Source organism: Euphorbia lathyris, chromosome 1 (genome assembly GCF_963576675.1).
Source record: "Euphorbia lathyris chromosome 1, ddEupLath1.1, whole genome shotgun sequence".
Lineage (NCBI taxonomy): Eukaryota > Viridiplantae > Streptophyta > Magnoliopsida > Malpighiales > Euphorbiaceae > Euphorbia > Euphorbia lathyris.
The window spans coordinates 91,426,449-91,446,245 of NC_088910.1; the positions used below are offsets into that span (position 1 = coordinate 91,426,449).

Consider the following 19,797-nt stretch of genomic DNA (forward strand, 5'->3'; position numbering starts at 1 on the left):
CTCTATCTCTTTTAGAACAACACTTCCGGCATCCAATAAATTTTCCGTGCATTCTCCTTCGCTGGTCGCCATCGCTGATTCGTTCGCATCTCCACCAGTTCATTCTCTTCCGTTCATCCTTTTCATCTGCTCTTTTAATTTTCTCTTCCATTGCCGAAGTAAACCGCTCCTTGAACCATATACGCAGGAGATGCAAGAAGAAAAAGCAAGTTCTGGCGGTAACTGCTCTCTTTCAGATCTGATTCTAGCCAAATGAAATTTGTGGTTGGATCTGCTTCAGAGTGCATAGCCTTTAGCTTTTGCTTCAAATTCATTCATCTGAGCACTGTAATTTTTGTATAAATTCTTATGTATCCACCATTAACTCAAATAATGTATTAGATTATTCTTTCATTGATGAGTTTTACATTTGATTGTTGGGATGATATGAATGATTTTAACATCTACTAAAAAAACAAAGACAAAAAAAAACTGTAAATTATGTACTGATTTTAACATTAATGGAAGAGCAGCAAGCTAGCAAGCTATCTGGGTTCATTGTTTAAAAAGAAAAACTAATAAAGAATAAGAATTACAATCGCAGGAATATTGAGGGACTTGTTAGCAATAATATTTTTATAATTAATTTTTTATTATTTAATATTAAGAATTTAACACTTGTCGGATTTTTAATGGGCTTGACATACCACATAGGTGGTATGCCAGGCACATAGTAAATTTTCTCATTATTCCTCGTATTGGGTAACACATATAATATGAGGTATTTATACTAGTTACTAAAACTCAGAAACTCAAATCATATTTGTTACAACTTTTCCCTTAACTATGTTAACTATTTATTTCTAACACGCCTTCCTCAAGCTGGATCAGAAACTGTAAAAAAACTCACCTTGCATAGAATACGTATCATTTGAGAAGTTGACAATGGTTAAGTAAAAAAATCAACCAATTGTTCATGTGTAGGAACAAAAGGAGTTTGAATAAAATGTTCACCAGTATAAAAATGGCCTTTTGCCACGGCTTACTAAGAACAGAAGACCATCACAAAGTGAAGATCTAGTTCCAAGAACACGTAGCCGATGCCGGAATACTAGCCATACTAGGTTGAATTCTCATCGTCGGGTACCAAATATAAGTCAGCCTCCAAGTACAATAGCAAGTTCTCTAAGTTTTGGGACGTGGACTCATTGTATTCATTTTGTGTATATTTCATTGAACCTATTGAACTTATTGTACCCATTGTCTGAAAAATTGTATATTTCATTTAAACTCATTGTGTGAAAATTGTATATTTCATTGAACTTATTGAACTCATTGTGTGAAAATTGTATATTTCATTAAACTCATTGTGTATATTTTATTACTTGTATATTTCAATAGGTGGAGGTCGAGCCTTGGCGCAACGGTAAACGTTGTTGTCATGTGACCAAGAGGTCACTGGTTCGAGTCTTAGGAGCGGCCTCTTGCCGGGGAAGGCTTGCTCCTAGTACATCCTTGTGGTGGGACCCCTTCTCGGACCCTCGTTCAGTGGGGACGCATAGTGAGATATCTCAAAGTTTGCCTATAGAGTTTCCAATGAAACACCTCAAGCACAATACGATATCTCAAGAATGTTCCATACGTTTTGGATAACATTCGTGGTCATAAATTTGTTTCGCAGTTGAAGCAACTACAATGATTTTACTTCTTAGTTTGCGACAATTGGAACAAATTCTTAATTACGAAGTGAGATTCTGCTGAAATAATTTTCATTACGCTAGTATATGGCCATTTCTCAGTTGCATAACAAAGAAGCACTGAAAAATCGTCAATGAATTCATACATGGAGACCAAACGAGTTCGTAGAAGAAAGAAAGAAGAAAGAAGAATAAAAAACTAAGTGTTATATATATATATGAAGAGTAATTCGGAAAAGTCCAAATTGAAATAATCTAGATTTGTAATGAATGATGTGACGAGTCTAAATAAGTAAATGGGCTCAAATAGACAAGTTTCGTAATTTATCCTATTTTATAATGTTTAAGTTCATTTCCCTTTTTAGTTAAAATCTCCATAAGAGTATTGAGATTAACCAAGGCCCAAATCAAATGAGCATATTGAAAAGATTTAGGCAAGTGATAGGCCAAAACATGGAGGTTGCCTTAAATGCGCAAGGGAACTGCTTACAGGCTACAGCCCTTTCAAGCTGCGTCGTTTTAAGAGGAAACCCTACACCCTTGTTTCTCTCTCTCGTTCTTGTAGCTCTCCACACCAACGCGCATACTGGTGCCAGTGGCGATTGACGGCCGTGACTTGAGTGCTATTGAGCTGATCGGTTCAAAATTGTGTGATATCCCGATCATCCAACTTATTCTGGCTCTAATCCAAGTTTTAGATCGAAATTTCCTATAGAAGAAGAAGCAGCCTTACACAAATGGACGTTTTGGTACCGTACCAATCAACGCATTAGCTGATTACTTAGAAAGCAAGAGCTTACCTATTGTTCTTCACAGGGCTGTATCCTGTAACGAAGTACGCATTTCACCGGTTTTTTCCTTCGCTTTAATTTTTGTTCTTTCATACTTTCTCATTTCTCGGCGTTTTTTTTTCTTGTATAGATTTATGCATTCAAACAGTTCAGATACAAGTTAGAATTGTATTTACCTTCTCAGAAAACTTGGTTTCATTGAGCAGAAAAGAAACTATCTATAATATCATGTTTTGAGAGTTCCTTTTAATGATTACTACTAAGTACTAAGTCAGTCAGTGACGAGTCTTCTTAATATCATTATTCTTTTCAAATCCACTGATTAATTTTCCATTGGTTTGTTACAGTACGTTTCTTTCTTCCATTTCTCTTATTCAATCTTATAAGGCCCAATTACCTCCATGGATCTTATCAGTCAATTGCATAGACAGATTGCTGATTTCACAGCTTCTCTATACCGAGAGGTGAGTTTTTGTTTTTATGTACTGATATCTACTTGTCTATCTGATGAGATGATCGTTTTTTATGTATTCGACGAAGTCACTGTTTATCTCTATGAAAAAGTGTCTTTTGGGGGTGATATTCGTCTAATTGTTCCTAAAATTGTTGGAACTGGATCAATTACATCTTAGTGATGAAGAGGGAATTTTTATGTGATGTTGATATATCATAACACGAGGTTTCTGAAATTCTAGCGGTAGTTCCTTTGGTATTTCTGGTGACGGATTTATATTTCTTTTCAAAAGGGCTATGTGGATGATCAATTTAATCAGCTGCAGAAGCTGCAAGATGACAGCAGTCCTGATTTCGTTATGGAGGTTGCGTTTCTCTTCTTCGATGATTGCGAGAAGCTTGTTAACAATATGGCTAGAGCTTTGTGAGTAATTTTGTTGTACCTTTTTCATTTTGGCATTCAGCCATTCGGTTTATTATTATCATTATTATTTGTTTATCTAGTTTGTTTGATTGCTATTTCTGTGATTGTGAATTAATTGGAAGGCAAGAATGGTTTGTTCAGGAAAAATGAACTTCCTTTGTTGGAGAAATTGCTTATTTTTAATTTCTTTTAATTATTCAATTAGAGAACAACGGGCTGTGGATTTCAAACAGGTGGATTCGCATGTTCATCAATTGAAGGGTAGTAGTTCCAGGTATTTGTTTTATCGGTTGTTGATCTAATTACTTTTTTTTTTGTTTTATAGTCAACATTATGAACACTTACATATGATTGCGCATAAAAAGCCTAAAATGCTACTTGTTTGCTGTCAACTATTTTTGTTTTCTTTTGTGAAAACCTTTTATTGTATTAAATGTATAGACTTTCAAAAAGCTTGCATAAACTCGGGGATGCAATGAACTAATGACTAATATTAACTCCTTGCTCTCGGAAAAACTGCTAGCTAAAACAAATATATGATTTTTTTTTTTCCATTACAAGGTAGGGCTAAAACCCCGAAAATTGAAAAGTAAAACGAGAAACTAAACACGAATCCTATGAGGAGTGCTAACCCCACACGTATCAGCAAGGACATCTCGGAGGCCTGCAGGCGGCACACCACACTCGTTATGATCCAAGGAAAGAGTTCCTATGAAGTTCGTCATCCAATCAGTTGCTCTGTTACCCTAATGGACGGTATGAGTCACTTTGACATCCCAATTATGCTTCAACAAAGTCTTGCACCCTCAATCAACCAAAAGTAATGATGTAAAGACAGATCCAGGTCCAGGTTCGAAACAAGGCAGACAACCACCTGGGAATCAACTGTCCTGAGAATCAACCTCAACAATAACTCGCTAGCTCCAACCCATTGTACACACCCTAGGGCTGCATATGAGGTCCCTAGATTACAGGCAAACCCTCCTAACCAAGCACCCGACATATCTCGAATCAGCTCGCCAGTAGAAGTGAACCCCAACTTCCCTTTGTTCGCCCCATCACAATTAAGTTTCACTCAACCGGTCTCAAGAGGCTTCCAAGCAACTAAAATTTCATTAAACACACCTGGCATGCTATTCGTCTGTAAATCATACGCACTATCAAACTCAGCAGCTTGGGAAATAAGAAACTCAACTTTATATCTACACTCGGTACTATCCTGGGTGAAAATCTTAGCATTTCGCCAACACCAAATCCACCAACAAATAGTGGCATGCAAACAAAACCAGCCAACCGATAGAGTTCCAGTGATAATTAAGGGCCAAGTCTTCTTCGAGCCAAACTTTAAGATCAGCCCCAAAAAACAACTGCTGCCAAGACAACGGAATAAAAGATTCTCAAACTGAGTGAACTGTTTGACGTTCGCGAAGAAGATGGAGAACGCTCTCTGAAGCCGGACAAAGCGGACAGCAAGCGCTCACAGTCAGGTGCCTTTTAACACTATTCACATTAGACAAAATTGCATCATGCATGGTCGCCACATGAAGTATCAAATATGTTCTGGAATTGGCAGCTGCCAAATACAGTTCCAGGTCTCATTCGGACTGCAATCACCCACTACCAAATTCGTCGAGCGAGCCAGAACATAGGCTGACTTAACCGAACCGGAATCCGGCACACTCCAAAACTAGCCATCCTCCTCATCGTATGGGCTCAGAATAACATACGAAGCAATTTTAAAAATAAACATGTGAGGCAGCAAACAATTAAAATGTGACTAGTCCTAACATTTCACATCGCTCCAGTAGCTAGCAACAGTAGCATTTAAATCAATAACAGGAATCGAATATGACACCACATATCCACCCGATGAAAATCATCCACCTACCGATCCAACCAGAACTGAGTAGAGGTACCTAATCGAACAATAGGACTCACCCCTCTACTTAACAGTGAGGCCCCATGCACAATGCAACTCCAAATATGGCTCTGAATAGGGGTCTAGGGAGAAACTTATTTAAGTCCTGCACATCCCTAGCATATTTGCTTTTCAAAACACGAACCCATAAAGTACTCGGTTCAGTCTATGATTTTCTTTTGAATACGACTGACAACCATGGTATTTTATTGTAATTCAATTGCCAAATAGCAGTTTCCCATGGTCATAAAAAAAAAAAAGAAATACAATTATTACAAATCTGCAACATCAGCAATAGGTGAGGGGTACTTGTCAAAAAAACAATAGGTGAGGGGTTGAAATATGTTTAATAATGGTTGTTATGCAACAAATTTTGCATTTATTGTTCTGTGATAACGCTAGAGATAAGTAGAAACACTAGTTTTGTCTATTGTGCTTGTGCATTAAGATTATTACCTAACTTTATTTATGTTATAAAACGTCTGCTGCATTCCTTTGTGTTTCATATCAAGTTTGATATAAAAATTGCTTTTATGGTTTAACAGCCTGGGTGCAGCAAGGATTAAAAATATATGCATTGCTTTCAGAACTTACTGTGATTCCCAAGACCGTGAAGGGTGAGCTCATATTCTTCTTCTTTTTCTCTTTGTCCCTTTAATATTGTTAAACACATAATTTACTTGTTAAATAATTTTGGCAACTATTACATTATCTGTAGTCTGTTTGAGAGTTGAGCTCTTCTTTTTTCTGACAAAAATTGATAACGAAAGTAGGATCGACTGATTAAGTTCATATAAAGTGCTCAATCTATATACATGATAATAAGATATTGGTACAGGTGTTTGCGATGCCTTCAACAGGTGAATCATGAGTTTGCTCAATTGAAGATCAAGCTTCAAACTTTATTCAGGGTAAGTTAAAAGATATTATGTAAAAGGTGGGTTGCAATCTGCCGACAGTCCTAGGAATAGAGGCAAAAAGGCTGCAATTTATCATCCCTTTGACATAATTTGTTACTTTGGCATTTTTTTTTCAACTTGGACATAATTGTGCCCCTCTACTTTAATTTTTTTTCGTAAAATTTGACCATTAACTGACTGTTTTTATTAATTATGTATTACACTTAGGCTCTGTTCTTTATCGCTGAAAAAAACTGAATTGAATTGAATTGAACTGAACTGAATTGAACTGAACTGAATACTACTGAATACTGAACTGAATACTACTGAATATTGAACTGAATTTAACTGAACTGAATTTAACTGAATGCTACTGAACTTAACTGAATGCTACCGAACTTAACCGAACTTAACAATAATGATGATATTAGACTTTAAAATAATTTTAATGATAATATTGGACATTAATAAACTTATAATAATAATAATGGTTCTAATAAATTTAATAATATCAATAATAAATAAATATATTATTAAAGATAAAACTAAATTGAATATCAAATAAAAGCTCGGGTCTCGGGTTGATAAAATCTTGGCTCGATAAAAGCCTATGAAATTAAATAAAAATGAGTCTAATTTAAATTAAAAATACAAATTACATACAAACACAAATTTACATATAATTTAAAGCCTATGAAATTAAATACAAATTTTCATATGAATATAAACTCTTAACTTTTTATTCTAATTAAGGGTTAAAGTGCAAAAATAACGTTTTGGGTCAGGAGTAATTTTACCTCTAACGTCTAAAATTGTGCAATTTTATCCCTAACATTGATAAATTCGGTAAATTTTAGAAACAATTCATAATATGGATGCAATTCCTAATTTTTAAATATGGATGCATACTTTAGTTTTAATTTTTTATTAAACGATATATACTTTAATAAACTATCATTTCTTGACTTTTATCTAATTTATAGATATTGATAAAGTATAAAAAAATAATAATAATAAATAATGATAAATTATAGATAAATAATAATAATTATTATAATATAATAAATAATGATAAATTACTGAATGCTGAAACTGGATGCTGAACTGAATTGAACTGAACTGAACTGATTGTTACTGAAATTAAGTGATAAAGAACAGGGCCTTATTGGTATGTGTTGAAACTATTTTCTCCATTTGTATAACAAACGAATGTAATACACTGAGAATGAAACTACTTATCAAAGGCGGAATTTTCTGTCAACGAAAATATTACAAAACAAAACAAAGGTACAAGGGCTAAATGAACCAAAAATTGAAGTAGAGTTGCTAAAGTGACAAATTGTGCCAAGGACAGGGTCAAATATTAACTTTTTCTAGGAATAGATGATCAACCTGGGAAGCAATATCAGTTATAAGACACGTCACCTGTTATATGCGTGTTTGATGCAAAAATTTATGAATATTTACGGGTGAAGAAGTAATTTGGGATTTATTTGTAAATTTTACTATGTATTGGCTTTGAACTGCAGCTGGAGCAGCAGATTGTGGCAGCTGGTGGATCCATTCCTGTTATTCAATAAATGGTATCAATGCATTCTAACTGAAGGCAGGCAGAAGTATTGAAGGATTAATGCTACATACACTTTCTTGCCCCTTTATTTTCATAATTGGTAGCGGCCACATTTGTGAATAAACATTTCCATTCCTGTCTCTGCAAAGCAGTTTTCACTCAGTAGTACAAAATAAATAGCATGTATTTAATCAGAATCCGTATTTTGTTTGGGGAATTCTCCAGAATCTATTCTATGATGTGGAATAGAATAGTTGACATGTCTTTGTGAACATTATTCCAATCACCTTGGCTTCTTATATATTCCATGTTAATGTAAAGAATTTTGAGGTGAGCTTTAGGATTTCTTTGTATTATGTAGCCGAAGGGTGACTTCCTTTGAGTTTGCATTTTGATTGGTGTAGTACTTGAGGTACCATGCTAGTCTCTTTATTTTGTATTTCTTAAGGTATGGTATGTCACCAAATTTTTTTTTTTTTTTTTTTATGCGAGTAGTGGGAGATGATGGCAATGGGAGAGCAGTGGGAGTATGTGACATGATGGCAATTCTGATAAGCCATGTGAGGGTGTAGACATGTTGTCACCTTCCTGCCTTTTCTGATACCCTCCTCTATTCTTGACAGATGTCACTTCCGGATGCGATAATGCATTACTCGAGGTTATTATTACTTTTTTTCTTGATTGGGGTTTATTAAATGCAATGCATCGTCCGTTTGTCTTCCTACAGGGTGTTTGTTAGAAGGGATATAGGATGTGGGATAAGGATAAAAAAAACACGAGATAAGTTATCCCGTGTTTGTTTGGAAGATAGAAGAATGAGACAGATGAGGGATAAGCCTCTTATTTCTCAAATCTTATACCCAAGAGGGGGTGATATAAGGAGGTGAGATAAGCTCCTGCAATTTTAATAGGATGGAAAAATCCATCTTATCTTTCAAATTAATATTATGTAGTTTAAATAAAGTTAAAATAGTAAAGCGTATTATTTTATCCCTATCTCTATCCCACATACCAAGCATTGAATAATAATTCTCGACTATCATATTTTTATCCTTATTTCAACCATTTATCTTTATCTCTATCTCAACCTTTATCCTCATCTCTATCCCAATAGAATACTAAACGTCCCGCTAGTGTCATTATAAATAGTGTAGAAAGAAGCTTTCGAAAATTTTATCTCTATCCCAATAGAATACCAAAACGCCTCGCTAGTGTCATTATAAATAGTGCAGAAAGAAGCTTTTGAGGATTTTTCCTGCACTTGCATCATTTCTTCCTTTCCTTTAAGCTTCAATACAGTAAGTTTATTTTCTTTTGTTTGCTTTATTTTTTATTGTATGGAAGGTTTGAGACGTTTTTAAATTAATCTATTGTTGTTGAGAGCGTTGAAGATCCTATTCCCATCCATATACAAAATATTATCATGCCTCTGAAAAGGTCTAAATCTACAAAAGCTTTTGAGAAGAACCAGGATCAGTCACTTAAAAGGGCGACTTCTCCAAATAGGTAAAGTATTTGCTAGGTTTCGAAATAGCTAGAACTAGTGAAAAATTACATCTTTCACAAAGAAAATATGCTTATTGGCTGCAAAACTGGCTGACTCACCAACGAATTCCACCCTACCTTTGTCTAAAGATAAAAGGATACCACTGATCCATCATCTTATAGAAGACTTATTTGCATGCATATTTACCCGACTAATACTAGACCAGATATCACTTATTTAGCGAGTACTCCGAGTCAATTTTTGGCAAAACCTATTAACATTCACTTAAAGGTACCTAGAAGGGTTTTACTGTATATTAAAGAAGACATAGGCAAATGACTATTCTACTTTTCGAAATTTGAATTAGCAAAAAAAGCAAGTAACAGTCAATAATTTCAAAATCTTCCACAGAAGCTGAGTATAAGTTCATGGCTTCTGCAGAAATTCAATGGCTCTTCTACATCTTATAAGCATTGCAAATCAATCATAGACAACCTATTCATTTGTGACAACCAATCAACCATTTATTTGGCGAAACAAGTAACTGACGACAGATGAACCCTATATGTAGAGCCAGAACAATGCACTCCCACTTGTTTAGCCAGGAGTGTTTTCCCTTCAAATCGTCCAACTTGTCCTAGGTCACCATTGAAGCCAGAGATCAATTTGAAGGGCCATGTTCTTGACTTTGGGAGAGGAAATGACCACTTCTAAACTTAAAAATAAGAATAGAAAATAAATGGGTACTTATTGTTTTAAAAATGTAGAGACTTAAGAGGAGTTATAGAACATTCATAGAATCGAGAACTTGAAGACGAAATTGATAAAGGTAAAAATGCACCTACTCCATCTAGCATTTTTAAGGGGCCAGGGTTATTTTTCGTATTTCTAAGTACCAACTAGGCATGTGTCTCATTTTGATTAAAAGAAGAACCTTCTTAGAAAAGTGCACTCTCTTGGGAATTGTAAACGCCGACTTTAGTCCCCAAAAAGCTATATTCGACTTTATGAGGGGCTTGTGATAACATATGTGAATATTTGGAGATCTGGTCTCAATATCAAGGTTTTTTAAAAGCATCTTCATTCCTTAACGAAGATCTCCTATTCATGAATCCTTTATGCGTGTATATAGCGCCACTTGATGAGAAAATTGACATATTTTGGAGTTCTTTCCTTATCAAGATTCAAAATCAGTTTTCTTCTAGCTAGATTAGGGTCTCCACTCCTATATAAAATGGCTGAACTTCCCTCACAAAGGTACGATTTCACAACATAGTTAAGCACTCTAAACTCGGTTGCTTTCTCTTACATTTCTTTTAGACCAGAACTGACTAGAGCATTAGAGTAATCTCATTGGCATTCGAGCAAGATTTGTTTTGGAGGATTTGCAAAGGAGCTAATTAATTTCAACTTTAGGTTGCTTCAAACACACTACCACATCCTCAAAGGTATAATTTTCCTCCACACACACACATATATATTCAATAATTAAAGAAATCAAAATGAAAAATAAAAACACCATGAAAATGTCTTTGTGTTTCTCATTTTAAACAATACTCCATCTGTTTTATTATATAAGTCATTCCAGGGTATTTCACACAAATTATTTTTTGCATGAAGGATTGAGACGCGATTAAATGGTTAGACATCCCAACTAGGTTAGCATCCCTAACACACCCAATCAACCCGAAATATTATTAATAAAAAAAGGAGGGTATTTCACACAAATTAAAAAATATAATCAATATAGAGTCAAATCAATGAATTTACATTGATTAACTAAATAAAAGTTCCCTATGATATAATGGTTGGAGAATAAATATTGGAATGTTAAAAAACACATGGATGAATTTAATACTAAAATTCTTAGAAAACTAGAATGATTGATATTTGGAAAAAAAACCAATTTACTAGAACCACTTTATAAGTAGAATGAAGGAAGTACTATCTAAATTAATTGAATTAAGAATTCCATTTCCAGGCTAATATATAAAAAGATTAATAAAACAACATACCAGTCAAATTATAATAGCTAATTCATAATAAATTGATATTTATAATTATTATGGACAAAAAAATCATATTTAAAACCATAATCTTTATAAATTTATCTAAGGGATAATTGTAAAAATACCCTTAACGTTTATAGCCAGGAGCAATTTTATCCGTAAAGTTTAAAATGATGCAATTTTACTCCCGACGTTGTCAGCCAAGAGTAATTTTACCTCTATTGTTGGCAAGTTGGATAAATTTTAGACATTATTACACATATGTTTTATTACTTATTCTGTGTCAATTGCACTTAAGTTGATTCTAAGAAAATGATTTCATATATTTTGTAATTTAATAATAGAATTGAAGATTAATATTTTTAAATTCGGTGAAATATTTGATTTTTTTTGTCCAACTCATACAGAATACATAATATTTTTTTTTATATTTTCACGTTTAATCAAATGTTTGTGATTTGTTACTAATTTAGTGATAAAGTGACACACATGTGAAGTGTATATGACAAAATTCATGATCGTGAAGACCATTTGATGAATAATTTCTTCAATTGACCCAACTTTTCAATGTTAAGGGTAAAATTGCTCTTAACTGCCAACGTTGGGAGTAAAATTGCACTATTTTAAATGTTAAAGATAAAATTACTTTTATATATATATATATATATATATATATATATATTAGGGTATTTTTGCAATGTATCCTTTACCTAATTAATCATATGCTTAATACATTATTTGTTCTCTGAACTTGTCCAAAAAAAAATTGATTGGTGCCCTGAACTTTCAAAGTGTTCCGATAGCCCCTTGAACTTGTATAAAATATTCAGTTAGCCCCATAAACTTCCATAAAATGTAATCAATTAATCTTTCAGTCGTAAAAAAAATAAGTTAAATGCGGAAGATATATTGCGTGCATCTTAAAAAAGTGAAATGACCAAGATCAGGATATGTGATTATGTTATTATAAAGGGTAATTAATTTATTAGTCCCTATATTTTGACAAAACACACTGTTTAGTCCCTGTATTTTCAAAAACACACACTAAAGTCCCTAACGTTTTTCTCGGTGAACTGTTTAGTCCCTAATATTTTTCTTGGTGAACTGTTTAGTCCCTGCCGTTAGACTCTCATGAAGATTCTGTTAGTCAATTTGGATTTGTGTTCTTCTTTTCCTTTATTTTGCTTTCCTTTAAACTCTAATGCATCTGAAATCAACTTTGAGTGTCCTTGTTCTTAATTTTCTTCTTAATCGTTCAAATTCGTAAGCGTTGAGTCTGTTCTTTTTATTGTTCTCCATGCAAATAGCTTCTTCTTCTAAATTGGATTACTCTTCTGAAGTTTGAAGGTAAATAGTAAAGGGTAATTTAGTCATTTCCGAAGTCATAAACGGTAAAAAATGTAACAAACAGACGGAAGGACTAAACAGTTCACTGAGAAAAAGGTTAGGGACCTTACCATGTGTTTTTGAAAATACAGGGACTAAACAGTGTGTTTTGTCAAAATATAGGGACTAATAAATTAATTACCCTATTATAAAAGAAAAAGTTTTGTAGTTCAACAAGTAATTTTTTTTTAATATATTTTAATATATTTTATGAATTATGTAATAATATTCTAAGACATGTGCAACATATCTTCCGTATTTAACTTATTTTTTTACAACCGTGTGATTAATTGATTACATTTTACGCAAGTTCAGGAGACTAACTGAACATTTTATGCGAGTTCAGGGGGCTATCAGGACATTTTGAAAGTTCATGGGTCAATCAATCTTTTTGGACAAGTACAGAGGGCAAATGATGTATTAACCTAAATAATACTGATGGATTTGAAGGTAAGTGAGAGTAAGTGTAATTAGGTAACATTGTTTGTTTTGAGGTGTAATTGAAGAGCATAGCAAGTGAGAGTATGTAAGAGTGAATTTTGGGTAATTTTTCTTATAAAAAAAAAAGAGAAGAGAATCATGGTACATATCTTTTTCTTCAAATTATCCTTTGTCTTTTTTTTTTACACAAGATATAAGAGTAATTATATATATATATATATATATATATATATATATATATATATATATATATATATATATATATATATATAAAACCATCACTTAACTTATCTTCCATTCAAACACAATAACTTATTTCATATACCTCACTTATTTCATCATATATTACCTTACTTTAATTACAGTCCGTCCAAACAAGATTTACGAGGCTCCATCATTCAAATCATAAAAGTATAAAAGGTTAATCATGCAATTAACCTTTAATTTATATTGGGTTTGTGTCTGTCGTGTTGTGGAATCTTGGTTCGGACATCTCGAGTTAAAACCAGTGGTAACCACTGTTAATTATAAATAACTATCATGTTGTTTGATCGATTTTACATGTTTAGCTGGTAAAGATTTCAAAATAAAAATTTCAAAATTTAAAGTTGTTTAGTATTATATTTACTACATAACTATATTTTTAATTTTTTAAAATAATCATTTTTAAAATTTTCTTTTTCTAAAAGTTATATTTTTATTTCATAAAAACAAGGGTTCCGATATTTACAGCCTTAAGGGCTGTAAATAAGAACCTCAAAATTCTTAATATTAGTGTTAATTTTGTTTTCCAATACATAAAATTTATTGATACTTTAATGTTTAAATACTTAAATACATTTGTCATAATATATTGTTATATTTCCAATACAAATAAATATTTATTTTAAAATTAAAAGTCTCTTTTTTATTGAAAATATAAAAAAACACATAAATAATTAATGCTTATATACAACCCTTAGAGTTGTATATATCATTTGCCTGCCTAAAATCAAATACAAAATTTTACAAAACACAAATTGCTTTTGCAAAAATAATACTCCGTTTCATATTACATGATTTTGTAGAGATTTTTTTTTTTCATATTACATGTCATTTTATATGATTAGTACATGTTAAGTCATCTTTTTTTCTGCTATAAAAGGCAGGTTTACGGAAATTAATTAAAATAATTGACTTATTATAGAATAAATAAATTCGAATCAATAAATAAAGGATAACAATGTTTTTTTCTAATATCCTTAATTTCTATACAACTCTTTAAAATCACGTGTAATATGAAACGGAGCTAAGAAAACAAATACCGGTTAGCAAATTAACTAAACCACGTGCTATTTATTTGTAATTAAGCCAATAATCAAGCAGATTTCTTCATCTTTTCCGCCATATAACCGCAGGTAGAAGAAAAGCTTTGCATTCTGGATATCTGTGGAGACCTTTAACTCACTTAAATGCAAAATATCTCTCATGTTAGATAAAATAGGATACAGTTCACGATAAATGGCTCTGCAACTTTACCATCTGCCACCAGTTTCCTCCTTATCCCCTCCGTCGTCGTCTTCATGTTGTGTCCGGGCCCATTTTCTCTTCTTCTACCACCAACAACGGAGGCTCTACGAACCTTCTCTGAGAATAAGTAATGCTAGCAAAAGGAGACACACGGGTTTGTTCGTCGGCAAAGAAGACCTTGAACTGCGAATCCAAGAGGAAGAAGACGAAGAAGAAGACGATGATGAAGATGAAGAAGAAGACACAACACCTCCCAGTCCTGAAGACCTCCAGTACATTCAAGAAATTAAGAGGGTCTGTTTCTAATTTCTATGTTTATGATTATTGTTTCGCATTTTATATTATCACTAATTGCTGAATTTCTTCATATGATTAGGTCTTGGATCTTCTCAAGAAAAACAGGGACATGCTCTTTAATGAGGTAAATTTTATGTTTACTTATTCGGCAACTAATCTTTAATTTTGTGTTCGTAACGCCAATCAACTATACTACTTGTTTGTTGCTAATGTGATTTTCTACCTGTTTCATTTCTTTCTGTTTGGCTGCTTTGATTGAAATTATTGAGCTAAATAAATTTGTGTTTGGGTATGTAATATGATTGGATTCAAATTATATTGTCCGTTTTCAATTTATTTTCAGGTTAAGCTGACAATATCGATTGAGGATCCAAGAGAAGTTGAACGGAGGAGGCTACTTGGCATTGAAGATCCTGATGCCCCAACCAGAGAAGACTTGGCTGAAGCTCTAGAGCAAGTAAGTGCCTCTTTCCACTACTAATTTGTGCCCCTATTCATACTCAAATTTAAACTTCAACTTTCTCATTCGGTGCTTCTTACTTGACAACTATCAACAGTTAATTAGTTAACCAAGCCTTTTGAAACTTCAACATTATCAACGGGAACCACATCCGGTGGTTCATACTTGTCAACTGTTAACACTTTCTTTATGGCACAAATTGAAGTTTTGTGGTCATTATGAAACTATCCTTATTGTTCGGGGATGATTAGTTATTTTAACCCTCCATCTCATTCTGAAATTGACTGAATATATATCTCAGTTGAATTGTGATTATGTTGCAACGTTAGGGCTATTGTTAATTCATGCTATGTGAAGGATCACCTAGGTTGTATTTGGTATGGTCTCTGCAGTTTCTGTGGAGACAATCTTGAACATACCCCATATGTTTCAAGTGTCAATTGACTACTGTGGATATGTGTCTCATGTTGTATTTGTCAGTAAATATTTATATTTTTTGAATGTTGGTGAAACCTTCTTTCAATTGGCATTTTAAACGTTTTGCCTTTGAATTAAAAACTATATGCTATCTGATTTTGATCTATTTTTTTTTTTTTATATAGGTGAATGAAGGTAAAGTACCCAAAAATCGCACTGCTCTCCAACTACTTGCAGAGGAAATGATAAATTGGCCTAATATAGAGGTACTCTTTTGATTTGAGTAACAAATGTTGTTGATTTCAGTTTATGTTAGTTAACTTATTTAAAAATTGCATTTTTTGAACTTGCCTTGACACATCTTCAATCGTTACCATAATCATTACACCATAGACAATAATGATTAGGATTAATTTTGAACCAGGTCTTTGACACCATGACATTATGGCTTTTATATATATTGTTTCTTTGAAGATGCAATTTTCTCATTCATTCCTCAAATATGTCAACCTTCATATGTATTCAACAATTTATTTATTCTGTATCCCTACCTGGACTTTTTTGGAGAACTTCGACTTGTATATTTCATGACCAATGTGACTGTAGATTTTTAAGTTAATTTCCAGCTTTGTTAGGAGCTCGGAATTGCTATGGTTCCATAGTTGTCATCTTTGGAAACTTGATTTCATAGACAGCTCAGTGGAAATCTGACTAATGACGATTTTGGAGGAACGGTTAATGTTGATGTTAATGTATACAAATATAAAAATGTAGTTTACTCCATTGATAGGAAGGCTCAATTTAACTAAGGCATTGGGAAATGAATATTTAATTGAATTGCATACTACTTTCTAACTACAAATTGAAGTTGGCTGGCGTGGGAAGAGCTTCTAGTCGCTTAAATTAAGTTTTGAGTTCGATCCTAGTGTATGCAATGAACTTTAAATACAGAAGGGCAAGGCTGTTTAGTCAACCTTGAACTTGTTAATTGGATCCACTTACCAAGAAGTCTACTACTTTCTGGTTAGGTTCTTACAACCAAACCAAACCAAACCAAAACTTGGGTTGCCTAGGAGGCTAAGAGTAATATCTGTAACTTTAGTACCTTCACAAATTTCAGTTGCATAAATTGCATATTCTACATTAACCTAAACTAGTAGAATGGAACTTTCAATGAGATATGTGGTGCTCTCCTTGTTTATAAATCTGATCTAGGTTTTTATTTCTAGATCCCATGTGTTTTTTATACATCCAAGCATTCTTCATGGATATTATTTAAGTGCTATTTGTTTCTTATCTTTGCTGTTTGCCTTGTCTTTTCCTGAATGAAAGAGAATAAAAGAGAGGCTAACCTCATTTAGGTACTTTTACAGTGAGTGAAACATTTAACATTTTGCTTTGTTCCTCAGTGTTGGAATTTATTTTGAAGTTTCTATTCTGTCCACAAGACATGAACTCTGATTGAACATGTTCTTCTGTGCTACCTTTCAATATTCCATATTCTTTATGTTCCTCAAACTTCACCATAGTTTTTATGGAATGAATATGGTAATTAACTTTGAACAGAGTGTGTATCATATTATTCAAATCAGTGATTATATGTTTTGGTAAATGTTTATGTGGAAATAGGTTGAAATAAAAAAGTCGAAGCCGAGAAAATCCTTATATGCAAAAGCAACGGACACAGGTATAGATATTCGAGAGGCTGCAAAAAGGCTTAAAATTGACTGGGACTCAGCTGCTGAAATTGAAGAGATTGACAATAAAGATGAAACAGAAGTTCCGGCAGCTGTGGTTAGTTCCCTTTTCTTACTTTTAACGCATGCTAAGAATGTTTTTAGTGGTCAGTAAGGCGGCCCGGTGCACTACGCGTCCCTGCTGAGCGAGGGTCCGGGGAGGGGTTCCACCACAAGGGTGTACTGGGGGCAAGGCTTCCCCTACCAATTTATTTGGCAAGAGGCCGCTCCTAAGACTCGAACCCATGACCTCTTGGTTACACGACAACAACGTTTACCGTTGCGCCATTCAATATTATTGAAATTCGAGTCAGGAGAGTGGCATTGAGAATATGATTAACTCATTGTTTCTCAATCTTGCTACTAAACTAGTCGAATAGGTGATTGAGTGTTTTATCTGAAATTTGTGAGGGCTGGGAGCATAAATGATATTGTATGTATGGTCCAAATTTACCGTATGATTTTTGGGGAAGTGCATATTTACCCTTTACGTTTTCAAGCTAGATCAATTTTACACCACGATCTAACAAAAATTTGAACGAACTGATTTACCGTTATTTGACTCGTTTTTTATTTGTCACATCAGACCTTCCAATCAATAATTATGTCGTAAAATGTGTATTGTGTTACTAATACAAAACAGCCTGCTAAAATGTCAGAACCAAGTCTGCTACATCAATTCTTTTAAAAAAAAAATATCTAAAATATTTGCTACGTTATTAGCACAGTAAACAATATGCTAAAATGCACAAAATTGCTTCATTTTATATAGACAAATTTGTTGGGAAGGTATAATTTACTATTTCGTGCATAAAGATTAATTTTCACTTGTCCAAAAATAACAGGGGTAAATATTAGGGGTGCACGTGGTCGGTTAACCAGTCCATTAAGGTTAATTCGGTCGGTTAACCATTTTATCGGTTTTTTGAAAATACTAACCATACACTAGTCCACTAAATTCGGTTAACCACTAATCGGTTAATCAATTATTTCGGTCGGTTAACCTTTTATTTCGGTTTCTAACCATTAGTAAATAAAATAATAATAATAATAATAAAACTTTTAATTTTTATTGTGAGTGGAATGACGGGTTAATGGCGAGTTGAAAAGATTAACAACAGAGAAAGATATGTGTGCATTATGTACGTGTGTGGACAATGGATTGGACACTGGATTTTTCCCTAACAACTCTTTAAGGCATTAAATTACTATGTTTTTTGGACTAGAATTCTTATCATCCGTGCTTTACCAACTAAGCCCTATCCATTGTATTAATTTCACTAATTATCTACTTTATGACAAATTTGATAGTACACGACATTTGGGATGAAATATTCCATCATTGAGTCTAAATCACCGAAAATAATTAGTGTTTCTTATTAAATTTTACTATTGATCTCTATATTTATTTTAAGTGGGATAATGTATAATTATATATATAAATATAAATATAAATAAATATGTTTTTATATATTTAATTGAATTCGGTCGGTTTCGGTTAACCGCGGGTTTTAGAATATGAAAACCGTAACCATTAACCACTATTTTTAAAATTAAAAACCGTACACTAGTCCATCGGTTTCGGTTAACCTTATTTTCGGTTTGATTTCGGTTTGGTTTTTTGATTTTTCGGTTTTGCGAATTTTTGTGTGCACCCCTAGTAAATATGTGTCTTATCTCGTATATATATATTGGGTGCAATAACCACGGAACCTATTTTGGATTGCAGGGTTATGCAGCACTGTACTTGGTGACAGCTCTCCCGGTCATAATCGGTATCTCAGTAGTATTAATTTTGTTTTATAATTCTCTTCAGTAGATTATTTTGTATTATACACATGAACAATGTGAATACTACAGTGTTCACAAATTAGACCCTTATTTTAACAGAGAATGTGTACAGATCCCCTTCAATAATTCCATGTTTGCACTAAACCCAATATGATGAGACTAGAACCTTTCCTCACAAACTCCTATTATAAATAACTGTATGACTCAATTAAAATCTAATTTTCAGTGTATGGTCAATTTAGTTCAGTTTTTGTAAGAGCAACTCTAATGGTCGTAGGGTTGCACACCCTCCAACCATTTCACATCACCTATTTTTAACAACTCTCTCCTCAAAACAACTTCTATAAAAAAAATCATCTCTAGTGGTTAGTCACCATCAACACTATTCAATGGATCCCACACATCATATAATATAATATAATATTTATTTATTTTAAATTAATCTATTTTGTAATAATAATATAATTCATAATATTAATAATTTGGTTAATTTATTTAATTGAATTAAAAAAAATTAAAAGCGTAATATTTTTT

General features: G+C 33.0%; 2 protein-coding genes across 3 annotated transcripts; both read left to right on the forward strand.

Annotated features, from left to right (window-relative positions):
• The first annotated feature begins 2,132 nt into the window (after window positions 1-2,132).
• On the forward strand, window positions 2,133-8,065 carry LOC136206616 (histidine-containing phosphotransfer protein 3-like). Of its 2 annotated transcripts, XM_065997750.1 has the most exons (7): window positions 2,139-2,511; window positions 2,815-2,931; window positions 3,214-3,344; window positions 3,550-3,618; window positions 5,808-5,879; window positions 6,101-6,173; window positions 7,691-8,065. In XM_065997750.1, the coding sequence occupies exons 2-7, from the start codon at window positions 2,869-2,871 to the stop codon at window positions 7,739-7,741; spliced, it is 459 nt and encodes a 152-aa protein (XP_065853822.1). In that variant the 5' UTR covers window positions 2,139-2,511; window positions 2,815-2,868; the 3' UTR covers window positions 7,742-8,065. The 2 variants fall into 2 exon arrangements, with proteins under 2 accessions (XP_065853832.1, XP_065853822.1); XM_065997760.1 differs by lacking the exon at window positions 6,101-6,173 and having other exon boundaries at window positions 2,133-2,511.
• A 6,354-nt stretch (window positions 8,066-14,419) lies between these two features.
• Window positions 14,420-19,389, forward strand: LOC136206627 (ycf3-interacting protein 1, chloroplastic). Its single transcript, XM_065997771.1, has 6 exons — window positions 14,420-14,856; window positions 14,939-14,983; window positions 15,203-15,316; window positions 15,922-16,002; window positions 17,366-17,530; window positions 19,202-19,389. The coding sequence occupies exons 1-6, from the start codon at window positions 14,554-14,556 to the stop codon at window positions 19,289-19,291; spliced, it is 798 nt and encodes a 265-aa protein (XP_065853843.1). The 5' UTR covers window positions 14,420-14,553; the 3' UTR covers window positions 19,292-19,389.
• Window positions 19,390-19,797: the final 408 nt, after the last annotated feature.

Coding starts and splice junctions, on each gene's coding strand:
- LOC136206627 (XM_065997771.1), top strand. CDS start 14,554: ATGGCTCTGCAACTTTACCATCTGCCACCAGTTTCCTCCTTATCCCCT. Junction 14,857..14,938: donor ACATTCAAGAAATTAAGAGG/GTCTGTTTCTAA, acceptor TCATATGATTAG/GTCTTGGATCTTCTCAAGAA. Junction 16,003..17,365: donor TAAATTGGCCTAATATAGAG/GTACTCTTTTGA, acceptor ATGTGGAAATAG/GTTGAAATAAAAAAGTCGAA.
- LOC136206616 (XM_065997750.1), top strand. CDS start 2,869: ATGGATCTTATCAGTCAATTGCATAGACAGATTGCTGATTTCACAGCT. Junction 5,880..6,100: donor GATTCCCAAGACCGTGAAGG/GTGAGCTCATAT, acceptor ATATTGGTACAG/GTGTTTGCGATGCCTTCAAC. Junction 6,174..7,690: donor AGCTTCAAACTTTATTCAGG/GTAAGTTAAAAG, acceptor TTTGAACTGCAG/CTGGAGCAGCAGATTGTGGC.